At 37.1% G+C, this 23085-nt stretch overlaps 1 protein-coding gene across 1 annotated transcript in view; it reads right to left on the bottom strand.

Moving 5' to 3' along the window:
* The window catches only part of LOC106869625 (E3 ubiquitin-protein ligase HACE1), a 79145-nt gene that overhangs the window by 21235 nt on the left and 34825 nt on the right, over positions 1-23085 (bottom strand). The window contains exons 2-14 of the mRNA XM_014915435.3: positions 19695-19749; positions 18095-18184; positions 17640-17744; positions 14896-14971; positions 13673-13750; positions 12283-12336; positions 10835-10917; positions 9515-9611; positions 8865-8966; positions 4769-4878; positions 2290-2458; positions 1288-1739; positions 48-116 (exon numbers count right to left, since the gene is read on the bottom strand). Of these exons, the coding sequence (XP_014770921.1) occupies positions 48-116; positions 1288-1739; positions 2290-2458; positions 4769-4878; positions 8865-8966; positions 9515-9611; positions 10835-10917; positions 12283-12336; positions 13673-13750; positions 14896-14971; positions 17640-17744; positions 18095-18184; positions 19695-19749 (1540 nt within the window). The remainder of the gene's footprint in view (positions 1-47; positions 117-1287; positions 1740-2289; positions 2459-4768; positions 4879-8864; positions 8967-9514; positions 9612-10834; positions 10918-12282; positions 12337-13672; positions 13751-14895; positions 14972-17639; positions 17745-18094; positions 18185-19694; positions 19750-23085) is intronic.

Here is a 23085-nt window from a genome sequence, read left to right as displayed (position 1 = left end):
AAACAAAACAATTGCAATAAAGTTAAAAAAATCTTACAAATACTTGCCTGGCAACAAGAGACTTCAATACTTTATTATGACGGCTAACAAAATCTATGAACGTTGGTGGTGTCAGCCTAGGAAAATATTTTACATTATTAAGTATGCGTGTATGTGTGTGTCACAGATCAGAATAGTAATAATTCAATCAGTTCTTTCTCGAAAACAAATTTTACACCCATCGCAGAATAAAATTATTAATTAATTTATGCACACTTACAAAAATTTTTTTCATAATGTTAACTTTAAAATCAAATGATGCTGCGTGTAGTTATAATCTGATTTTGACATATAATAAATTTTTATTTTAATGTATATCATTAATCTCTATTATAAAGGCATCAATTTCACAAACAATTCATAAGTGAATTGTGCTCAGCAACTGTCTCATTGGCATTAAACATCATTATTTATATATTTACATAATTAAGATACATAATCTCACTTCCGTGCCAGTGACACGTAAAAAGCACCATTTGAGCATGATCGTTTCCAGCTTCACCTTACTGGCACTTGTGCCGGTGGCATGTGAACAAAACACTGGACTGACTCCTGTGCAGGTGGCACGTAAAAAACACCCACTACACTTTCGGACAAAATACTGCTAAGCATCTTGTCCAGCATGCTAAGGATTCTGCCAGTTTGCAAGTAGGTGCCTTAGGTATAATAAAAAAATACTCAGACAAATACATAACAAAAATACCAGGACTTACAAATATATGTAACATACAGAAAATTGCACTACTGGGTACTGCACACATTCTACACAAAACACTTTCAATACAGTAAACATAAAAGCACCACAGCAAACCACAGCACATACCCAAGGCGCACAGAGCTGCGCTCGGTAGTGAAGTGAAAGCACGTTATAAAAATAAAACTACTGAACAATAATAATAATAATAATAATAATAATAATAATAATAATAATAATAATAATAATAATAATAATAACAATCCTTTCTGCTGGAGGCACACAGCCTCAAATCTGGGGGAAGGGAGTAAGTTGATTACATTGACCCCAGTGTGTAACTGGTACTTATTTAAATGACCCTGAAAGGATGAAAGGCAAAGTCAACCCCAGCAGAATTTGAACTCAGAACGTAGCGGCAGATGAAATACGGCTAACCATTTCACCCAGCATGTTTATGATTCTGCCAGCTCACCACCTTCTTAATAATAATAATAACAATAATAATAATAATAATAATAATAATAATAATAATAATAATAATAACTGAAACTCACGGTTTTGGTGTCAAACATGTACAACACTGATAAAAAGCCTGTATAACAGCACATATTCGGGGCACCGTGGCAGTGATAATATCTTCATTTCTAACAGGCAGAGCCTTAATGTTAAGTGTTGTTGCACTGGAGTCGTTTTCTGTCACATCTTTACTTTCAGATCCTTCTTCTGGAACTACTGCTTCGCTCTGTTTTGGTTCTTCAGTCAAGGATGTTTCTCCTTCTTCCGTATTCTCGGTACAAGAATCTTCATCTATATTGTCTTCAGATGCTTCTTTATTATCCTGATCTTTAGACACCTCAACAGATTCACCCACATCTGCAGGTTTGATTTTTGTCCCCTCCCCCTGCGTTTGTGGTCCTTCACCAGCCTGTTTGGTGCTAATGTTATTGAATTCTTCTTCCAGAAGGTTAAGCCAGTCTCCAAGTAACTTCCATAAGACTTCTAATGGCTATAACAATGACAGATAAATATAAGGATGAAGAAGATGACCATGTAGAATGTATTGGAAATCACAATTGAGGAACTGTAGTAACAGCAAAACTAAAACAATGCCATTTCTACAATAAACATTTAATCTTTTTGGTGCCAAACCTGTCCAAGCTTGACCCTGGTTCTATGAGACAAACTTCCTGTTTTAAAATGATTTAAATTTAAATCTTCCATCAAAATTCCATGTTAATTTATGTTTAATAATGACAAAATTATTTTAATAAATTCTTCACTATTTTCTAAATTAATTGAAACAAAGACAGCATATTTCAACAGAAACATGGTAACAAAACACCATTTTGAATTAATCATTCATTATCTCAAAGCTTTGAGATTTCAATGATGAGACAGTTTATTTTAAGAATGACACTGTAGAGTAGGGATGGGAAACCAGATTTAGTCAGATTGAACATAAAACAGAATATTTGGGGTCAGATATAGCTGGTTTAAATGCTAAAGGGTTGAGCATACATAAAAGTAGCAAAGAAAAAAATATATGTATAGCTTACCATGAAGATTTTATTGGCTTTGAGGTTAGCAGCTGACGTACCATTCAAAGGGACTAAATTATGAGATTTGGTTTTGGTCTTTGTCGTGTAAACTTGTTGATAAAGTTTACACAGAAAATTGATACATCTTAATAAGCATTGTACTTCAGATTCTAGAGAACTCGAAACACTATGGTAAAAAAATAAAGGCAATTTACAACTCAACAATTATTTTGATTTGAATATAGGAGCTGAAATAGAATTTCAATCTGTTACTGGCAAAATGCCTTATATCTTTTAGTTAAAATTTACATTTATTTTCAGCAATTCAAATAGAAGTGTCAACCATAATACCACCAAGGCATTATATAAGAAAGAAGCACAAGTTACAAGAGTCAATGGGACATGTTTTGGTTGAGGGAGTCAAAATGCCTGAGTCAGGGATTCAAATCTTGGCGCTGACATCTAAGCAAAATAGATTGCTCAACATTTCTTGACATTTGCTTTGGTTCAATTAACGCAAATACAAGAACCAGTGTGTAGAAGTACCAGGGTTGCAGAATGTCAAAATAAATGCAGTTTTGTTGTATAAATTGGCATCCATTTATAAACATTTGGGTGTATATCTAACATCATTCTGCATCACACAAGAGATGATTCTTCCTCTGGTTAGAGAGAGAGTCAACTGCAGCCAACATTCCCAAACAATCAAGTACCTATTCTTGACAGACAGATGAGATGAAGCAATGTAGAATGATGTGTTCTGCAGTGGGTTTCAGCTCACAAGTTATGAGAGAGAGAGAGAGGGAGGGAGGGAGGGAGGGAGGGAGGGAGAGTGTGTGCATGCATGCATGCATGTGTGTGTGTGTGTGTGTTTGTGTTTCCTTGTCATGACATCACATGACAATCGTAAATGAGCATCACTGTCATGCAAGCAGTTCTTCATTTGCAGTATTCTGCAAGAACATGTGTGGCCATGGGGAAATATTACCCTACATGGAAACATGTAAGAGATAGCAAAACTCCATCTGACCCATGCAAACATGGAAAAAAATGAATGTTAAAAATGATGATGACAACGACAACGATGAGCTGGAGGTAAAGCTAGGCTAAATATAGCCAGTGATTGTATGTTTGACACCCCTCATAGCAGATTGTCTGAGACTGAAGTGAAGTATAATACATTGGGTATGCTTGACATATGAATTGCTGTTAAGTATATGAAAAGCTACTTCTATGCACTTAACTCAAACAAAGATAATGAGAGTTATTGAAAAATACTACAGTATATTAAACACCACTTCACATATAATTGTTAATACAAGGAAGTTATGAAGCTGTAAAATAGGTGCTCCAACAATTCACATATAATATCAGAATTTCTAAAAAGAATAGCAAAACTAAGTCTGATGAAGTCGATGCTTCACTGAAAAGGTCCTAATGAGACTGAAACATGTCCTGAGTTACTTTCTGTGTTTGCCAAAATAATCAACTAATATAATTAGCAGTGTATCTCCTTTTATCTCTCTGTTTGTCCATACCCATGAAATGTGCATCAAAGGCAAATAGCAGTTATGATATTCTCACTCGCTCTCTCTATATTTTAAAACACTGACAGGTTATTTAGTCAGCTGAATACTGAGAAGAGATTTACATTGTAAGTTTAATTGTGTATTACCATCACCCTCATTGTTTTAATGTCCATTTTCCTATGTTTCCACAGGTTGTACAGAGACTATCGAGGTGGATTCTCTATGGTTGGATACCCTTCCACTTTAGCTGTTTCCAAGTAAGGTAATATTTCCCCATCACCAGATGTTTTCAAAGAAGATTGGAAACAATGGCCACCACAGGCATGACAGTGATATTCCTTTACAACTATCATGTGATGGCAAGGAGACAGTAACGTACACATGTGCACACACATGAACACACACACAAATATATATATATATATATATATATACACACAATCATCATCATCATTTAATGTCCTTTGTCCATGCTGGCATGGGTTGGATGGTTTGACCAGGATGGCACCCTGGAAGGCTGTGCCAGACTCCAGTCTGATTTGGCATGGTTTTCTACAGCTGGATGCCCTTCCTAATGCTGAGTCTTTTTCCATCCAACTTTGACGATGGTTTAACTGGCCAAAACTTCAAAGTCACTGTCAATGATATTCTTGTATAAGAATAATAAATTTATACTCTGCAAGAGTATAGAGTAACGTCCAATTGTTTTTATTATTACTGAACATAAAAACAAATATTAATACTATATATATATAAGAGAGAGAGATACACACAGAATATGCTTCTTTCAGTTTTTGTATACAAAACCCACTCACAAGGTGTTGTTTGGTCTGGGGCTAAAGTAGAAGATGCCTCCCCAAGGTGCTGTACAGTGGGTCTGAACCAGAAACCACATGGTTGGGAAGGAAGCTTCTTAACCACACAGCCACGCCAGCACATCATATAGTGTTATATAAAATGTAATTTACCTGAATAACTTCTGTCCAATACTAAAAGCTTGTTCAGCAAGTCCTAACAATATTCTATCAGCTGTTTCTTTACTCTGATGCTGACACAGGTGAGACAAGACACGGTAGAGCTACAGGGCGACAAATTAAAAGAAACAAATGACATAGACATATATAATTAACAATATAAAACAATATAAAATTCTGAATTTGTTTGAGTCTACTGTAAATTTTGCAAAAGAAACAAAAACAAAGTAAAAAAAAACAGTGTACTGTGAGAATGTTTTGACTTTTGTAAGAAAGGCCATTGGAAAACCGATTATAGCAGCGACTCCATCTAAGACTATCTGAAGAAGGAATTGTATTCTGGAATATCATATCAGACTATGGATAACTAAATTACAACAGGTACATAGTCCATTTTTTGTATTATAGTGCATTGTTGTACCATTCAAAATTTTTTATTCTTTACAAATAATACACAATGCTTCAAGCGAACTACAATACTCTCCAATTTCCAGTACATTTCTGGGCCCTAGAACCTTGAAAACTGAAGAATGTTGTGGTTTAGTTTATTAGTTTATTAGAAAAAGAAATCACAAGCCATTGACAGAAGGAAGACAATTATTGATGAATGTTTTGTGAGAAAGGTTGAAAGTAAAAAGGAGAAGGAGAAGGAATATTCAGAAAGATGAGAGTAAAATAGAGACAGTTAGGAGATATTACTGACTAGAAAATAAACAATAAGAGAGATTAAAGAAGGAAGTGGGGGGGGCAGTGGAATGGTTGGCAAGGGCAAATGGAGTGTGGTGGTATGGGTATGTGTTGAGGAGGGATGAAGAGCATGTTCTGAGGAGGAGGATTGTGGTTGAGGTAAATGGAGCGCAAAAGCGAGGCAGACAGAGGAAAAGCATTTAGAGTGGAGTAAAAACCTACAGAATAGGTCCCTAGAGCAGTAGAAGAATGTTATTTTCTCAGACAAGTCATCCTTTATCTTATTTCTGACCACCAGCCGAGTATACGTGTGGAATCAGCCAAAAGAAGCATTTGACCCAGAATGCCTTCCTCCAGCTGTTAAACATGGAGGAGGATCTGTGATGATCTTGCGGGGGCTATATCTTGGAGATCCGCCAGCCCAATGGTTTCCCTTCATGGCAGAATTAATAGTCAAGACTATTTAAGCATTTTATCTAATCAAATTCATCCTATGGTTGCGGAACTGTTTCCAGAGGGAAACGCAATCTTTCAGGATGATAATGAACCAATTCACACAGCTAAAGTTGCTACTGAATGGCACGAGGAACATTCTAGTGAAGTTGAACATCTTATCTAACCACCACAGTCCCCAGATCTCAATATTATTGAACATTTATGGTGCATTTTAGAAAAACAAGTACGCTGTCGATATCCTCCACCATCATCCCTACAAGAACTGGAGACAGTTTTAGCTGAACACTGGACAAAAATTCCTTTGGAAACAATTCAAACTTTGTACAAGTCCTTACCTCGTAGAATTCATGCTGTAATTTCTGCCAAAGGTGGCCCTACCTCATATTAAAATAAATTTGTTTGAAATTTTAAGGTTTTTCCATTATTTTGTCCAACCCCTGTATATATAAATACATACCCCTCTCTCTCTCTCTCTCTCTCTCTCTGTTTAGCATAATATATGGATTCATAGAATCGAGTGGCTATCACACAGTTGAAGCATTGGTGTAACTATGATGTTCTGGTGACCTGATGAGCTAGCTTTGTTTATCTGCCTTGATTCGTAAATATACAATTCTATTGTATAATGCATAGCATGCATATTATGTAAACCTAATTTATTATACAATAAAATTATTATTACATGATGAAGGCTGCGAAACAGCTGTGATCTTAAGGAGGACAAACGGTTGAATAGGATATATATTCACCTCTCACACCTCCTGACTTTTTGTGGTTTATATATATAGGAAGGGCATCTGGCCATAAAAACCATGCCAAAACAGACACAGTAGCCTGGTGTAGTCTTCTACCTGGCCAGCTCCTGTCAAACATCTAACCCATGCCAGCATGGAAGACAGACGTTAAATGATGATGATGATGATATATGTATGAATGTATGCATGTATACACACACACACATTTATGTATATTTGTGACTGTAAAATTTTTTTTTTTAATTAAAAAAAATATTCATATCCATATCATAAACGATATAAAATTTTGTTTGAAATAAGAGATAAGTGCAGAATTACCAATATTCTCTGAGAACAAATCAGCCACAAGCTGATTCCTTTATTACTCAGGTAGAATCAGTTATCCTTCTACTAAATAACAACTTCTCTAATACTATTGATAAACACCCACCTATTGATACAAACTGATATAATCAAGTCATCAATACTGTTTTTTTTTTTTTATTTTCATATCTGACTGTTTATATCTGATTGTTAAGGAGCCTGATCTGGGTCAACGAGTGATAAGTTCTGTTTGTTTTCTGGGCTGTTCGTGATTTTCTCAAATCCAGATGCACAAAGAACCATACATGGAATTGATAAACTGGACACTAATGATGGAACTACACGTGTATACACAGATCTACTCACACAATCAACAACTACACACATGCACACGCATGCACACGCATGCACATGCACGCGAGTGCATGCACACAGATCTCTTACACAACAAAACAATACTAAACCTCTGTAACTTCATGTCTGAACATCAACATATATCCAGACGAGTCAGCAATATATCAGATAAATACATTTCAAATACATTGTCTCTCTTTAATCTCATTCAAATAAATACAACAACAACAACAACAGCACCACTACCATGATCACCACCATCGCCATCACCATCAGTTAACACCCCTCTTCATGCTCACATAGATTGGATGGTTGAACAGGATGCAATGAGTCAGACGATCACTGCTTTCTAAGCATGCATAGCTACCATTGTAATTAATCAATATGCTAAATTAAACAGTAAATAAAGTGAGAACATAATTGGTGCATTGTATGTTTATCTTCACTGTTGCCATCACCACCACCACCACCAACACCAACGCCACCACCACCACCATTGAATGCCAATCTTCCATGCTGGCAAAGGCTGGATGGTTTGACAGGATTTAATGGGTCCAAGGACAGCATCATATTCCGGTTGTCAGCTTTAGCAATGATTTCTATGGTTGGATGCCCTTCCTAACACCAACCACTTTACAGAGTGTATTGGGGGCTTTTTATTGTGAAACCAACACTAGTGAGGTTGCTATGCAGTTTGCAAAATCTAAGGTCCCCTTTGATGAAGTGGAGTTATATTAGTGAGGGAGGCATCTTTATGCTAGAAGGGACTAAAGCAGTGATTCTCAACTATTTTGTAACCTATGGACTCCTTTTGATTCCTATTTTACTCATGTGGACTCCTAAGGGTCATATGGACCCCAGTTGAGAACTGTTGAGTTAAAGCACGAGAGAAGGGGCCAAAACAGAACAGGTTTCTTGCTGTAGAGGAGCTACATGGCTACTCACATTTCAGAAGAAAAGGTGGGAGTTGCCAAGGTGGTCACTCAAGGACCAAAGGGAGCAGAGGTGAGTGGGGACAGGAGGTGCAGGTGGGTAGGACTTGTTTATCATCATCATCATCATCATCATCATAATTTAATGTCTGTTTTCCATGCTGGCATGGGTTGGACTGTTTAACAGCAGCTGGTAAGCTGTCTGTTGTCTGTTTTTTACATGGCACCAGCACCAGTGCTTCTCACGTGGTACCATCGTCAGTACTTTGCAAAACAAAAACCCCTCAACTGGGAGTGGGGAGTAGTATTGAGGGTGTGTGGCTTTGCACCAGTTGAGAGATTTAAGGTAAAGAGGGAACAGATAAGGGTGTCTTGCTGTTGGGTAGATACATGGATACCCCAGTTGGAAAACAAAGGGGAATGAATTGGAGAGTAAGATATAGAGTGATAATGAGAAAGATGAGGGCAGCAATGTGTCAGGACATGTCCTCAAGGGACACTGGGTGTGAAATTACAAATAAGCTGCCGTTCTGTTTGATGAGAAATGGCCAACGAATAACAATTATAAGAAAGAAAGATGAATTTGCTTCTGGGTGAGCTTACCATTTTTTCCTTTATGTTTTCTTTCTGTGTCATTTGAATCAAAGAATCAAAGAGGCGTGGCAGAGAAGAAAGCAGCAGGGCACATGTTTCACCATAACCTCCCTACAATTGAACAAACATTTAATTACAGGCAGTCATATATAGGTTTCAAATTTTGGCACAAGGCCAGCAATTTCAGGGGAGGGGGTGAGTGCTCAACTGGTACTTATTTTGTCAAACCCGAAAGGATGAAAGGCAAAGTCAGACTCCAACAGAATTTGAACTCAGAACATAAAGACAGACAAAATTCCACTAAGAATTTTGCCCAATGTGTTGATGATTCTCCAGCTCACCACCTTATTATGGTCAGTCATGTTGGGTCAATGTTACAAAGATTGTGTCAATACATTACACAAGGCATCATGTGTGTGTGTGTGCGTGCATGCCCACATGGACATTGTGTGTGTGTATGTGTGTGTCAAGAATAATCAATCTAGTGCACAAGCAGTCAGGGCCCCAGCACATAATTTATATATGCTACGAAGATAGGTATTGAAAAGATTTCTTCTCATGAAATATGACCCCCATACAAAATGTATTTCAATAGAAATTTAGATTCAAGAAACGAATAGTAAAAAAACCCTAAATACAATAATTTTTCATTGATTTACCTCAACCGTGACATCAAGGGGAGTCCTACCCTTTTTATCAGGCAAAAACTTAGCTCCTCGATTCAGTAAGATGAAAGCTGTATCTCTTTGTCCATGGCTACAAAATATGAGAAACATACATTAATAAACAACCAAACCATTGAGGTTTTAGATTTTCTTTTCAAAATATATTATTATAAATAAGATCTTTGCCTTGTAAGTTACTCGGACACCCTGCTGATGATGGTGCCATGTAAAAGCACCTGTGCCAGTGTCACACAAAATCTACCTGTGCCAGTGCCTCCTAAAAAGTACTTGTGCCAGTGCCACATAAAAAGCACCCAGTACACTCTGTGAAGTGGTTGGTATTAGGAAGGACATCCAGATGTAGAAACCAAGCCAAAACAGACAACTTGAGACTGGTTCAGCTGTCTGGCTTACCAGTTCCAAGGCTTAACAGCTCCATGGCTTGCCGGCTCCATGGCTTGCCAGCTCCATTTAAACCATCTAATCCATGCCAGCACAAACAACAGATCTTAAATGATGATGGTTATCATCTTTTTACTTTTCTAACTGTTAAAAACCTTTAGATCACCATTTTCAATTATTGTAGTTTTATAAGACATTCTGTAACAACTGTGTATACAAAGGTAGTAAATATATAAAGACCAAATAAAATCTTATGCAAACTAAACTTATTGTATTCAGTGCTCAGGTGCACCACAATTCCTCAGAAAAGGAAGCTAAAAGTGCATGTAGAGTACAAAGAATAATGCACAGAAAGTGAAAAGTGAATGAGTTGTTTAAAAAAATAGAGGGAAGAGGAGCATCAGGTGTATTGTTGGTGAATTTTGGGAAGCATAGAGGTTTTGAAGGATGTAGTGTCCTAACAGCTAACAATCGATGTGGGTAGTTTATTCCACGTTTCACCAATTCTGAGTGCAAATAAATGGGTTCTATGTTGTTTTTTGATTTTGTAAACATGTCCACAAGTGTTTCACATATGGAATTCAAAAAAGTGTTTAAGGTTGTTGTTGCAAGGATTGTGGATAATCCTTTTTCTTTTAAGACTTTATTTTACCATTTTATTTTTAACCCTTTCATTACTGCATTTCTATTGAGATGCTCTGTGTTTCTTTCAATTAATTTTAAATATAACAAAGAATTTAGTAAAGTAACTTAGTTATCATTAAGCTAGTGTTAGGAACATAAATTGTGACTAAGGTTTGGTGGAAGGTTTTGATTAAAAACTCATGGAAACAAGACATTTGTACTACAGAGCCAGAGGTGGTTTCAGCCAGGTTGGTATCGAAAGGGTGAAGTCAATGAATTAACAATTACCTGCAAGCAAAATGTAATGGGGTTGAACCAAAATGATTAGATCTGTTTATATCTGAGCCATTGTCTAATAAACACACCACTATCTGAAAAATAAAATGCAAAAAAAAAGAAAGAAAAACAGTTATAAAATTTACTGATGATGAAGAATTTAAGTTAAAACTCCCTCTTCAAATGTGGAATATTTTATACCGTTTATCTTTTAATTGTTTCAAGCACCATCCTGAAGAATACAAATCAACCAGTACTTTGCTTTTCTTTTTAAGCCTGGTACATAGTCTATCAGTCTTTTCTGCCGAACTGCTTAGTAATGGGGATATAAACACACCAACACTGGTTGTCAAATGATGGCAGGGGACAAACACACACACACACACACATATACACATACAACAGGCTTCTTTTGATTTCCATCTATCAAATCTACTCACAAGGCTTTGGTTGGCCCAAGGCTGTAGTAGAAGGTTTCAAATTTTGGTACAAGGCCAGCAATTTCAAGGAGTGATAAGTCAATTACATCGACCCCAGTATTCAACTGGTACTCATTTTATCAAACTTGAAAGGATGAAAAGCAAAGTTGACCTTTGTGGAACTTGAGCTCAAAAATGCCACAAAGCACAGTTATGATCCTGCCAGCTTGTCACCTTATCACTAGTTTGATAATGGCAAAGTTATTTTACTAAATACAGTGAGACCTCACAGTATGAGTTTAATTCGTTTTATGACCGAGCTCGTCTTACGATTTACTTGTTTTACAAATTAATTTTCCCTATTGAAATTAACTAAAATATAATTAATCTGTTCTAGCCCCCAAAATACCACTCAAAAATAATTTTTTATGGATTTTAAAACAGAAAAGGTCTGGTTACAAGTAAAATGACAATTATGAAAAAGAAAATGCAAAAGAAATATGTAAACTGGTTTTATTAATGGAATTACCATAAAGATGGGATGATTTGCGAGCTCGTACTGCAGATTTCCACTCGTACTTCAAGACAAAAACTCACACAAGTCTTGGTTCATACAACAAATTACTTGTACAATGGGACACTTGTACAATGGGACACTTGTACAATGGGACACTTGTACAATGGGACACTTGTACAATGGGACATTCGTACTGCGAGGTTCTACTGTACTTCGTTAGTTTAAAAATTAATTGCCAGGAGAAATATGCTAACAAAAAGGCTAATATCTGTAGGACATTAAGACACAAACATAAGACAGAGGAGGTGGAGGAGTGAAGGAAGAGGAGGAGGGGGAGGAGGAGAAGAGAGAGAGAGGATTTTTAGTTTTAATAAGACCATAACAAAGTTACAAAGACAAGATGAACACAAAAAGTAAAATTTATAACAACATTAGACAGAAAGAAGACATCAGAGAAAAGTAAAAATGAGAATAAACATGAAAAACAACTTGTAAGAGAGAGAGATAGAGACATTGTTACTGACCGAGTTGTGTCCATTCTGACATGCCACATGAATTGCTGTTTGACCTTGGCTATCCTACAATAATAATAATAATAATAATAATAATAATAATAATAATAATAATAACAACAACAACAACAATAATAATCCTTTCTATTATAGACACAAGGCCTGAAATTTGGGGGTACTGGTATTCAACTGGTAATTATTTTATCAACCCCAAAAGGATGAAAGGCAAAGTCAACCTTGGTGGAATTTGAACTCAGAATGTGAAGACAGGCGAAATACTAAATACTGCCAGCTCATCAAAAATAAAAAATAAAATTTTTTTTAAATAGTAGTAGTAGTAGTAGTAGTAGTAACAGCAGCAGCAGCAGCAATAATACATGAAATAAAATTAACTGAAGTTGGTTACTTTTTTCTTTTTACATTTAAGATAAAATATCAAAACTTCTTAAATGTTTATAATGAAATTACATCTACTTAATAATGATCTAATGCATATATTAAGTTAGACATATACACATCAAGTCGTTAATTAGAGGTACACTTAGGGCGGTGAGCTGGCAGAAACGTTACCCCACCGGGCAAAATACTTAGCGATATTTCGTCTGCCGTAAAGTTCTGAGTTCAAATTCCGCCGAGGTCAACTTTGCCTTTCATCCTTTCGGGGTCGATAAATTAAGTACCAGTTACGCACTGGGGTTGATGTAATCGATTTAATCTCTTTGTCAGTCTTTGTTTGTCCCCTCTGTTTAGCCCCTTGTGGACTAAAGAAATAAGAGGTACACTAAGAAGAGTTGATTGAAGCAGAGTTGTATACAATTACATTTAGCAAGTTTGTGTACACTCAAATGTGGAAAGATCTCTACTGCTGCCATTGTCTCAGGAGAGAATTCTCTTTAGAGATGATAAAGGCAATGCATGAGTAAGAACTGACCACTGGGCCATGAATTATATCATTGGACCGTAGAACATGTGGTTATGGGCCATTATACTTCATGTATCTGTAATACAAAGGACTAGTCTTGTTACATTCTGTGTTACACTGAATCTCTTTGCGAACTACATGAAGGGAATACATGTCTGTGGAGTGCTCAGCCACGTGCATGATAATTTTACGAGCAGGCTGTTCCATTGATCGGATCAACTGGAACCCTCGTCATTGTAACCAACAGAATGCCAGTTTTTTAATGCTTCATCAACTACAGACACCAAATCTGTTGTTCGCAGACCACCAAGAACTGCTGTTCTTATATATAAGCAGCAAAGAATAAATCTGCTGTTGATATTCCTCGACTATGGTGGGATATGTGTTTCTTTATAACTTTCTAACAAGCAAAACAATACATTTATCTGAGTTACAAATCAGTAAAATGGTCTTAAATAACAGGGAAGTTAGAATATTTACCTCTATGTCAACATCATTAACATACAAGAGGAGATCATGTAATAACTCAGTCCGGCCATTAACAGCCAACCAATGGATCTGTAAAATAAGAATAGACACAAATTAGAATGGTGCAAGTATGGCTGTGTGGTTAGGCTGCTTGCTTGCCAACAATATGGTTCCAGGTTCAGTCCCAATGCATGGCACATTGAGTATGTTTCTTCCACTAGAGCTCCAGGAAGACCAAAGCCACGAGAATGAATTTGGTAGACAGAAACAGAAAGAAATGAGGTGTGTGTGTGTGTGTGTGTGTGTGTGTGTTAGTGTGTGTGTGTGTGTGTTAGTGTGTGTGTGTGTGTGTGAGAGTTAGTGTGTGTGTGTGTGTGTGTGTGTGTGTGTGTCTCTCTCTCTCTCTCTCTTTCTCACTGTATGTTTCTTGGTGTCTCTTAGTCTTGACATTGTGATTATTGCAAGCAAGTGCCATTGTTGTGCAATGGCAATGTCACTGAAATCCAGCCTCAAGTGAAAATATGTCTGGCAATGAGGAAAGATTACCTTGATTGGAAACAGGTGAGGGTGGGCAACAGGAAGGGCATCCAACTGTTGAAAATCTACTCTGGTGAATTCTGTCGGACCCATACAAGCATGGAAAGTGGATGTTAAAATGATGATGAGATTTAGACTCAGGAAAGCTCCTTCACTTGGATGTACACACAGACAGACATTGATCAGTAATGCATTAGGTCATCAACATGCATGAATACACACACACATACATGTACATACATACACACAGTGGGATCTTTCAGTTTCTCTCTACCAAATTCATTGACAAGGTTTTGGTCAACCCAAGGCTACAGTAAAAAACGTTTCATTAAGGTGCCCACCACATAAAAAGTACCCATTCTGGCACCACATAAAAAGTACCCGTGCTGGCATCGCAGAGAAAGCACCAGTGCTGGCATCACAAAAGAAGCACCGAGTGCACTCTGTAAAGTGGTTGGCATTAGGAAGGGAATCCAACCATAGAAGCCTTGCCAAAACAGACAACTGGAGCCTGGTGCAGCCCTCCAGCTAGTCAGCTCCAGTCAAACCCATGCCAGCATGAAAAAGGGACACGAAATGATGATGATGATGTTAATGTAGTTGGGAAGCAAACATCTTAACCACAAACCCAGCACATTCAAGAAGCCTTCATCCATCCTTCTGTTAGTTATAGACATCCAAGAAGTATTCCCACTTACCGTTGTAAGCCCTTCGTTATTTCTAATGTTGATGTCAGCATCATGTTCTAGCAGTTTGTTAAGACATTTCCTTTTGCTGAAGAGAAAAAGAAAAAAATAGATAAACAGGAAATATATTTATCATCAACCCCCACCCCCTCGACCCTTGTTCTTCATTCATTATATTCGTACTCTCACCCATTCTACAGGGTGTCCACAGAGTCTGGGTACATGGGGATTAACACATACTTTAAGAAACCATTATTTCTTATATTTAATTGTTTATGTTATGATTTTATTTACTGCATGTACCCAGACCGTGTTGACACCCTGTAGATCTCTAACCACCCTTCACTCTCCCATACACACTTGCAACCTCTACTCTTCCACCCTTACACTTCTTCTGTCCCCACTCACTTCTATTCAACTTGTACTTTTGAGGGTCCACCCTGACATCTCATCACCTCTCGTCTATCTCTTTCCAACTCCACCTCAGTTACCCCACACCCATGCCTCTGCAATGTGGGTATCCATAAAGATCTTCCAAAACCAGAAACCTGTTCTGTCTTTGCCACTTCTCTCAATTCAACCCCTCACCTCTTCACTTAAACCCACTTCCCTTTCTGCTGTAGCCCCAGCCAATCAAAGAGGATCTTAGTCTTGCATGCTACATGAGAACTCCATTAGTGCTGGGATGGGGGGGGGGGGGCACAAAAAATAAAGCACACAACACACTCTGTAAAGTGGTTGATATTAGGAAGGGTGACAGAAGCCATGCCAAACCAGACACTAGAGCATGATGCAGTTTTTAGATCCCTTGGATCCTGTTAAATCATCCAATCTATGCTAGCATGGAAGATGTACATTAAATGGTGACGACAATGACGACGACGATGATGATGATGATGATGATGATGCAACTTCTGCTTGGCCCAAGAGACCCTGTTGCCAGATCAGCAAACATTATTCAGAATGCCTCAAACAGTCTGAATGAAAAAAAGCTATTAATTCCATTTGGTAATTAAGTGAACATTGTCAAAAGAGGTGTGTCTTTCACTCCGGCAGTTGATCGTAGTAACGATAATCATTATAATTATTCATGATACTGACTCAATTGCTTATCAGATGGAAATATTTATGCTAATTTGCATCTCTACATCCTGTGAATGTACAATGACGAGGTTAAATTATGATCTGACACAGTAAATATTGTTGAAGAATGATTTTAGGTCATCTCCATTAGGTCTGCCACATTCTCTGCTACTATCCTACATGAGCATACATCATTATCATCATCATCATCATGGTTTAACATCTGTCTTTCATGTCGGCATGGGTTAGACGGTTCAAGAGGGAGCAAAGAGCCAGAGGACTGGACAGGCTCCAGTTGTCTGTCAAGGAATGGTTTCTATGGTTGGATGCCATTCCTAACACCAATGACTTTACAGAATGGACCGAGTGCTTTTTTTTTTCATGGCACCAGCAATAGTGATGATCTCGTCATTAGTTGCAAGTCTAAGGGCCTAAAGTGGCCCCTATAAATAAGGGAAAACAGAAGAGAGAGTGAACAATGATTCTAGGTGAGGGAGAAGAAATGAAGGAGGGTAGCAAAATGAGAGGAAGATAGAGGAGGGGGTAGCTGAGTAGAAAAGTAATTGATAATTGGGGGTGGGATGTGACAGGGGAGAGGGAAGCAATTAGTGATAGGAGTTACTGAGCAAAGTGGTGGTGGTGGTGGGGATAGAATAGGAAGATGATAAGGTGGGTTGTGTAGAGGGTGAGGTCTACAGCTATCCTATATTATAAGGGGTGAGTATGGGCAGACGGGGTGATGCAAAGATGACAGGAAGGGAGAAATGTGTGTGTGTGTGTGTGTGTGTGTGTGTGTGCATGTGCATCTGGGTTTGTCCTCCACCACAACTTGATAACTGATGTCGGTGTGTTTATGGTCCCATAAGATGACAGTTTGGAAAAAGAGGCTGATAGAATAGGTATCAGGATATTAAAAAAAAGGACAGTGTCGATTTGACTAAATTCTTCAAGACAGTGCTCCAGCATGGCCACAGTTAATGACTAAACAAGCGAAAAAAATAAAAGATATAATAGCGGTACATGAGTTGGTAGTTTTAAATAAAATTCTCCAGAGTTCTATATTTTCTTCTGACTGTAGATAATTTATTCACATAAATAAAAATGTTAAATTTCCCCATTGGAGATGATCATTGTATTTTATTTTCACAGTATGTTTAACCCTTTAGCATTTAAGCCAGTCATATCCAACCAAAATATTCTGCCTGTTTTGTGTTCAGACTGGCCAGTTTGGCCTCTCGTGTCGACTGTATGGTATTATTCTGAAACTTTACAATCACATCATCGACATCTTGCTGCTACAAAATAATGCATGATTAATGGCATGTAAAAAGCACCATTCGAGTGTGGTCAATTCCAGTGCCATCTGACTGGCCCCCGTGCCGGTGGCACATAAAAATCACCCACTACACTCTCAGAGTGGTTGGCATTAGGAAGGGCATCCAGATGTAGAAACTCTGCCAGATCAGATTGGGGCCTGGTGCAGTCTCCTGGCTTGTCAGTTCTCAGTCAAACCGTCCAACCCATGCCAGCATGGAAAACAACATCAGTGATGATGATGAATGTGACTAAATAAGCATTAGCTTTGACAGAATAATGTGAATGGTAAAGGGTTAAAGGTAGGCAGATGTCAATAGAAGGATAAAAACCATTCTCCAGAAATATAAATGACTTACCCATTACGTGCAGCAAGATGTAAAGGAGTACATCCTGAGACATCCCTAGCGTTGACTGTTGCACCTTTTTTAAGCAGTAGACTTAGGCATTCATAGCTTCCACAGCTGCGAGAGAGAGAGAAAAAAAAGGAAGACATTAACTATTTTACAAAACAAATTTTCTTTCTTTTTCTCTTTAAATACACCACCACCACCACTATCATCATCATCATAATTAAATGGAATGAAAATCTGGTATTCTTTGAACAGGGTCCCTTATGATATTTACTCTGCACTCAGAAACACAAACACTCCCTTATTATTTTTACTGCTGTCAGAAATGAAAGGAACCAATGATTTGGTTTGGTGGAAATGTGTTAATCACCAAATAATGTTAATCACTAAATGTGATATAAAATTTTTTTTTAAATATAAAATATAAAATAGTCAACTGACGGGGTAAAAATTGAACTTACTTGGCAGCAATATGCAGAAGGTTCCGTTGTGCACGTCCACATGCATAATTCACATCAAAGAGAGAATTTTGCAGTAAGTCCAACACAGATCTGCAAAAAAAGAAAATTTCTTTTAATATTTTTTGAAAGAAGTAAACATACAGGCACAGGTGAGACTGTGCGGTAAGAAGTTTGCTTCTCAGCCACATGGTTCCGGATTCAGTCCTCCTGTGTGGCACCTTGGGAAAGTATCTTCTACTATAGCAAGGGCTGATCAAAGCCTAGCAAGGGGATCTGGTGTGTGCACGTGTGCGTGCGTGTATGTGTGTGTGTTAGATCCCCACACCACCACTTGACATCTGGTGTTGGTGTGTTTACATCCCTGTAACTTAGCAGTTTAGCAGTAAGTACCAGGATTTAAAATAGATTCTACACAACCTAACAACAACTGACCTTATACAGCCACCCATGGCCTCTACTATTGAAAATCTTTTATATTAACAAATATCCATACAAAATAGGGAGAGTATCTAGATTCAGACCAGGTGAGTTATGCCATCTTTATGCCAGGTTTCATTAATGTTTTCATACACACCTACCAGGAGAACTTGAATAAGTTTAATCTTTTAATTACGTCTTTTTTCAAATCACTGCATTTGTTTCAATTAATTTTGAAAAAATTAAAATATTTAGTAAAATAATTTAGTCATTATAAACACTTTTGTTAACATATTTCTGTTTAAAAAAATGCTGCCTTTGTTTCAATAAATATAAAAATAAAGAATTTGGTAAAATAACTTTGTCATTATTAAGTTAGTGTTTGGAATACGGTGGGGTTCAAGCTCAACATCATAAGTTAATGAAATATTAGCAAACATAACAGTGAATCATGCCTTCGTTTGGTGGTGCTAATTTACACTCATTGAACCTTTGCTAGGAACCCAGAATAACTCTAGAGATGGAATACAAACCTGTTATCACTTTGTACTGGCACTTTTACAAATCAATGAAGTGAGACTGTTGAACACAGAGAAATATTTTGCATTTTGAAATTTCAGACTTGAGGAAGTTAATAATTCTTTCTAATTTTGGCATCATACCAGTAATTTTGAAAGGATGGGGAACGTTGATTACATTAAGCCCTTGTGTTTAACTGGGGTTAATGCAAAAGGATGAATGGCAAAGTCAGCATTGACAGAATTTGAACTTAGAATGAAAGAATCGGAAGAAATAGTGCTAAGCATTTTTTGTCTTATGTGGAATCTGGCAGCTCCCCACCTTCGAAGAAGCTAATAATGATGATGATAATAATCAACAAGATATGAAGGATTTACCACACACACACACACACACACACACACACACACACACACACACACACACACACACACACTCACACATACATTTACACACACACACACTCACACACGCATACATTCAGACTCACACTGACACACACACTCACACTTACACACTCACACACACACACATGCTCACACACACATACTCACATACGCATACATTCACATGCACACATGCATATATTCACACACACACACATTTACATACACACTCACACACATACATTCACACACACACACACACACACACAGATACTTACTTGTGTTGGTTAGCCACCACCATGGTCATAAGCATATAAAATGCAGATCTGTCATCTGTGAAAAAAAGAAAGAAAAAAAGAGAGGTATTTTGAGATTATTGTGTTTATGGAGTACAATTTCCTCATAAAAGCAAACATCTTAAAATCATCCATTAACCCTTTTGTTGCCCTATTTATGTTGAAATACACTGCTTTTATTCAATTAATTTCGAAAATAATAAAGAATTTAGTACGATAACTGTCATTAAGCTGCTGCTTGAAACATAATTTGGTTTCAAATTTTGGCACAAGGCCAGCAATTTTGGAGAGGGAGGTAAGTCAATTACATTGGCCCCAAGTCTTCAACCGGTACTTATTTTATCAACCATGAAAGGGTGAAAGGTAAAGTCGACATTGGCAGAATTTGAACTCAGAACATAAAGACAAAACAAAATGCTGGTTAAGCATTTTGCCTGGTGTGATAATGATTCTGCCAGCTCACCTCTGGAATGTAGTTTAACCCCTTCGTTACCAACCCGGCTGAAACCACTTCTGGCTCTGTAGTGCAAATGTCATGTTTTCATAAGTTCTGAATTAAAATCTTCCACCAAACCTTAGTCACAATTTATGTTCCTAACACTAGCTTAATGATAACAAAGTTATTTTACTAAATTCTTTGTTATATTTAAAATTAATTGAAAGAAACACAGAACATCTCAACAGAAATATGATAACAAAAGGGTTAAAGGCACCATGATATATTTAACCCTTTTGATACCAACCCAGCTGAAACCGCTTCTGGATTTGTAGTACACGTTTTGTTTCCATAAGTTTTGAATTAAAATCTTCCACCAAACCTTAGTCACAATTTATGTTCCTAACACTAGCTTAATGATGACTAAGTTATTTTACGAAATTCTTTGTTATAGTTAAAGTAAATGAAAGAAACACAGAGTGTCTCAATGGAAATATGGCGACAAAATAGTTAAAGATGGAGAGAGAGAGAGAATAAGGTGGGCCTTAACCCTTTCGATACCAACCCAGTTGAAACCAGCTCTGGCTCCGAGTACAAATGTCATGTTTTCATAAGTTCTGAATTAAAATCTTCCACCATACCTTAGTCACAATCTATGTTCCTAACACTAGCTGAATGATAACTAAGTTATTTTACTAAATTCTTTGTTATATTCAAAAATTAATTGAAAGAAACACAGAGCATCTCAAAAGAAATATGGTAATGAAAGAGTTAACATGAAATTTCAATGGAAGGTTTTAATTTAGATCACTTGAAAGAAGAAATTCGAATTAAAGAACCACGTGTGGTCTTGGGCAGGTCAATACAAAAACAAAAAAATTAATATGTCCACTTTGTTCCCTCCCCCCACACAGTAGTTTCAATAAATGTCAAACATTAAAATGATATTTTATATCTAAATCTACCATGTGGTATTTAGATTTTGTAATCCTTCAGACATTTCAATTGATTTCAATATTCTCTCCTGAGAGAGAGAGAGAGAGAGAGAGAGAGAGAGAGAGACACAGACACACAGACAGACAGACAGAGGGAAAGAGAGAGAGGGTGTGTGTGTGTGTGTGTGTGTGTGTGTGTGTGTACATGCATGCATGCATATAGAGGGCAAAAAAAGACACTATCTTTTCAATAAACAAAAAATTTTATTTTTAGCAATCAGAAAAAAAAAATGTCATATTTTCTCTCTAAGATATACATTTCATAATTTTTACAATGAATTTAGAGAGAGTACTTGAAGGTCTTAGATTATTAATATTATTGAATAGTCAAAAAAAAATAATAAAAACTGGTAAAAAAAAAGGCACTAACAATATTCTGATAACATTAAAGGTCAATAAAACTAAACTACATGGCAGAGGGGAAAATCTATTTAGAACAAAACCTATTGCAAATCTGGATGTATCAGATGTGACCAGATCAAATCCTTCATTATTCAGGCATTGATATGGGGCAGAGAAAGAGTGAGGTAGGCAGATTGATAGAGATGGTAGGATGAGACAACTGGATGTAGCTGGATCTAATGTTCATCCTCCGTTACTGGGTGACAAATATGAATAAGGTTGAGTGATAGAAAGTGATAGGGTAGAGGTGGGAAAAGCAGATGAACTCTTAATAGGAACATAATGGTTAACAGAACCCCAAATATATATTAATACAGTCAAGCCTCCATCATATCACATTTTTTTACTGCTCCTTTTTGCCACACTTACACAGGGGTGGAAGCGTTTCCTACTTCACTGTGTGTGGACAATCATCTTTCATGAGACTCAACATCTTTACCCTCACTACGTTAAATTCTTGCATACAACCATTCAGATATAACATGCTAATCATATGCAAATTAGTTCTAACAACCTCTTTCTATTGGCCAAAAAAATAAAATGTCCTTATTACATTAGATGAAATGTGGAGAATTTCCTTAAGTACCCCACTGTCAAAAACAAGTTAATTCAGTTCCTGTGACTTAAATGCACAAGCACAGAACCAGGACTGTGGAGTCGGAAACAATTAAGGAGGAGTCGGAGTCAGTAAAACTATACTGACTCACAAAGTCTTTATTCTTTAATATAAACCAGTTATAACATATAGGCCTACTCAAAGTACAAGCGTATGCATATGCTTTATGAGATATGTAGACCACAATCACTTGATTACATAAAGATGAGTTGGAGTCGGAGGTGCCAATAGTACAGGAGTCGGAGTCGAAATTTTTTTGTTTCGACTCCACGACCCTGCACAGAACTGAGTATAATTTAGTTCCCATGCTGTAAGGGTTAAAATCAGTCTTCATCTCTCTCCCTTTATCTGATTTCTTTGTAAGTCCCCATCTCCAAGGCAGTTCATCCACTTTGAGTGCTTAGTACTTATTTATACAGCTCACATTTTCATATGCATCAAATGCATATACCAGTGCAATTTAATGGACATTAAATGATGAGGGTGTCATCGTCATTATTTAACATTTGTTTTCCATGCTGGTATGGGTTGGACAGTTTGACAGGAGCTGGTAAGCCAAAGAGTTGCACCAGGCTGGCTCCAATCGTCTGTTTTGGAATAGTTTCTACAGCTGGATGCTCTTCCTGATGCCAACCACTTTACAGAGTGTACAGGGTGCTATTTATATAGCACCAGCACCAATGTATTATACATGTCACCAGCATAAGTGGTGTGTGTGTGTGTGTGTGTGTGTGTGTGTGTGTGTGTGTGTGTGTGTATACATTTGATCTAATGATTAGGGAGACCAAAATCCAAAGAAGATTCAATAGAAGCAACACAGATGGAGCTAACTACAGAGCAAATAATTGTATTGAAGCAAATTTATAAGATTTAGCAAAGAGACAATGTTGTTACACAGTTATGAGCTTTGTCTACATCTGATAA

This window comes from Octopus bimaculoides, chromosome 3 (assembly GCF_046866305.1).
Source record: "Octopus bimaculoides isolate indiv1 chromosome 3, ASM4686630v1, whole genome shotgun sequence".
In the NCBI taxonomy this organism is placed as follows: domain Eukaryota; kingdom Metazoa; phylum Mollusca; class Cephalopoda; order Octopoda; family Octopodidae; genus Octopus; species Octopus bimaculoides.
This window is presented reverse-complemented; position numbering and strand designations above follow the sequence as displayed.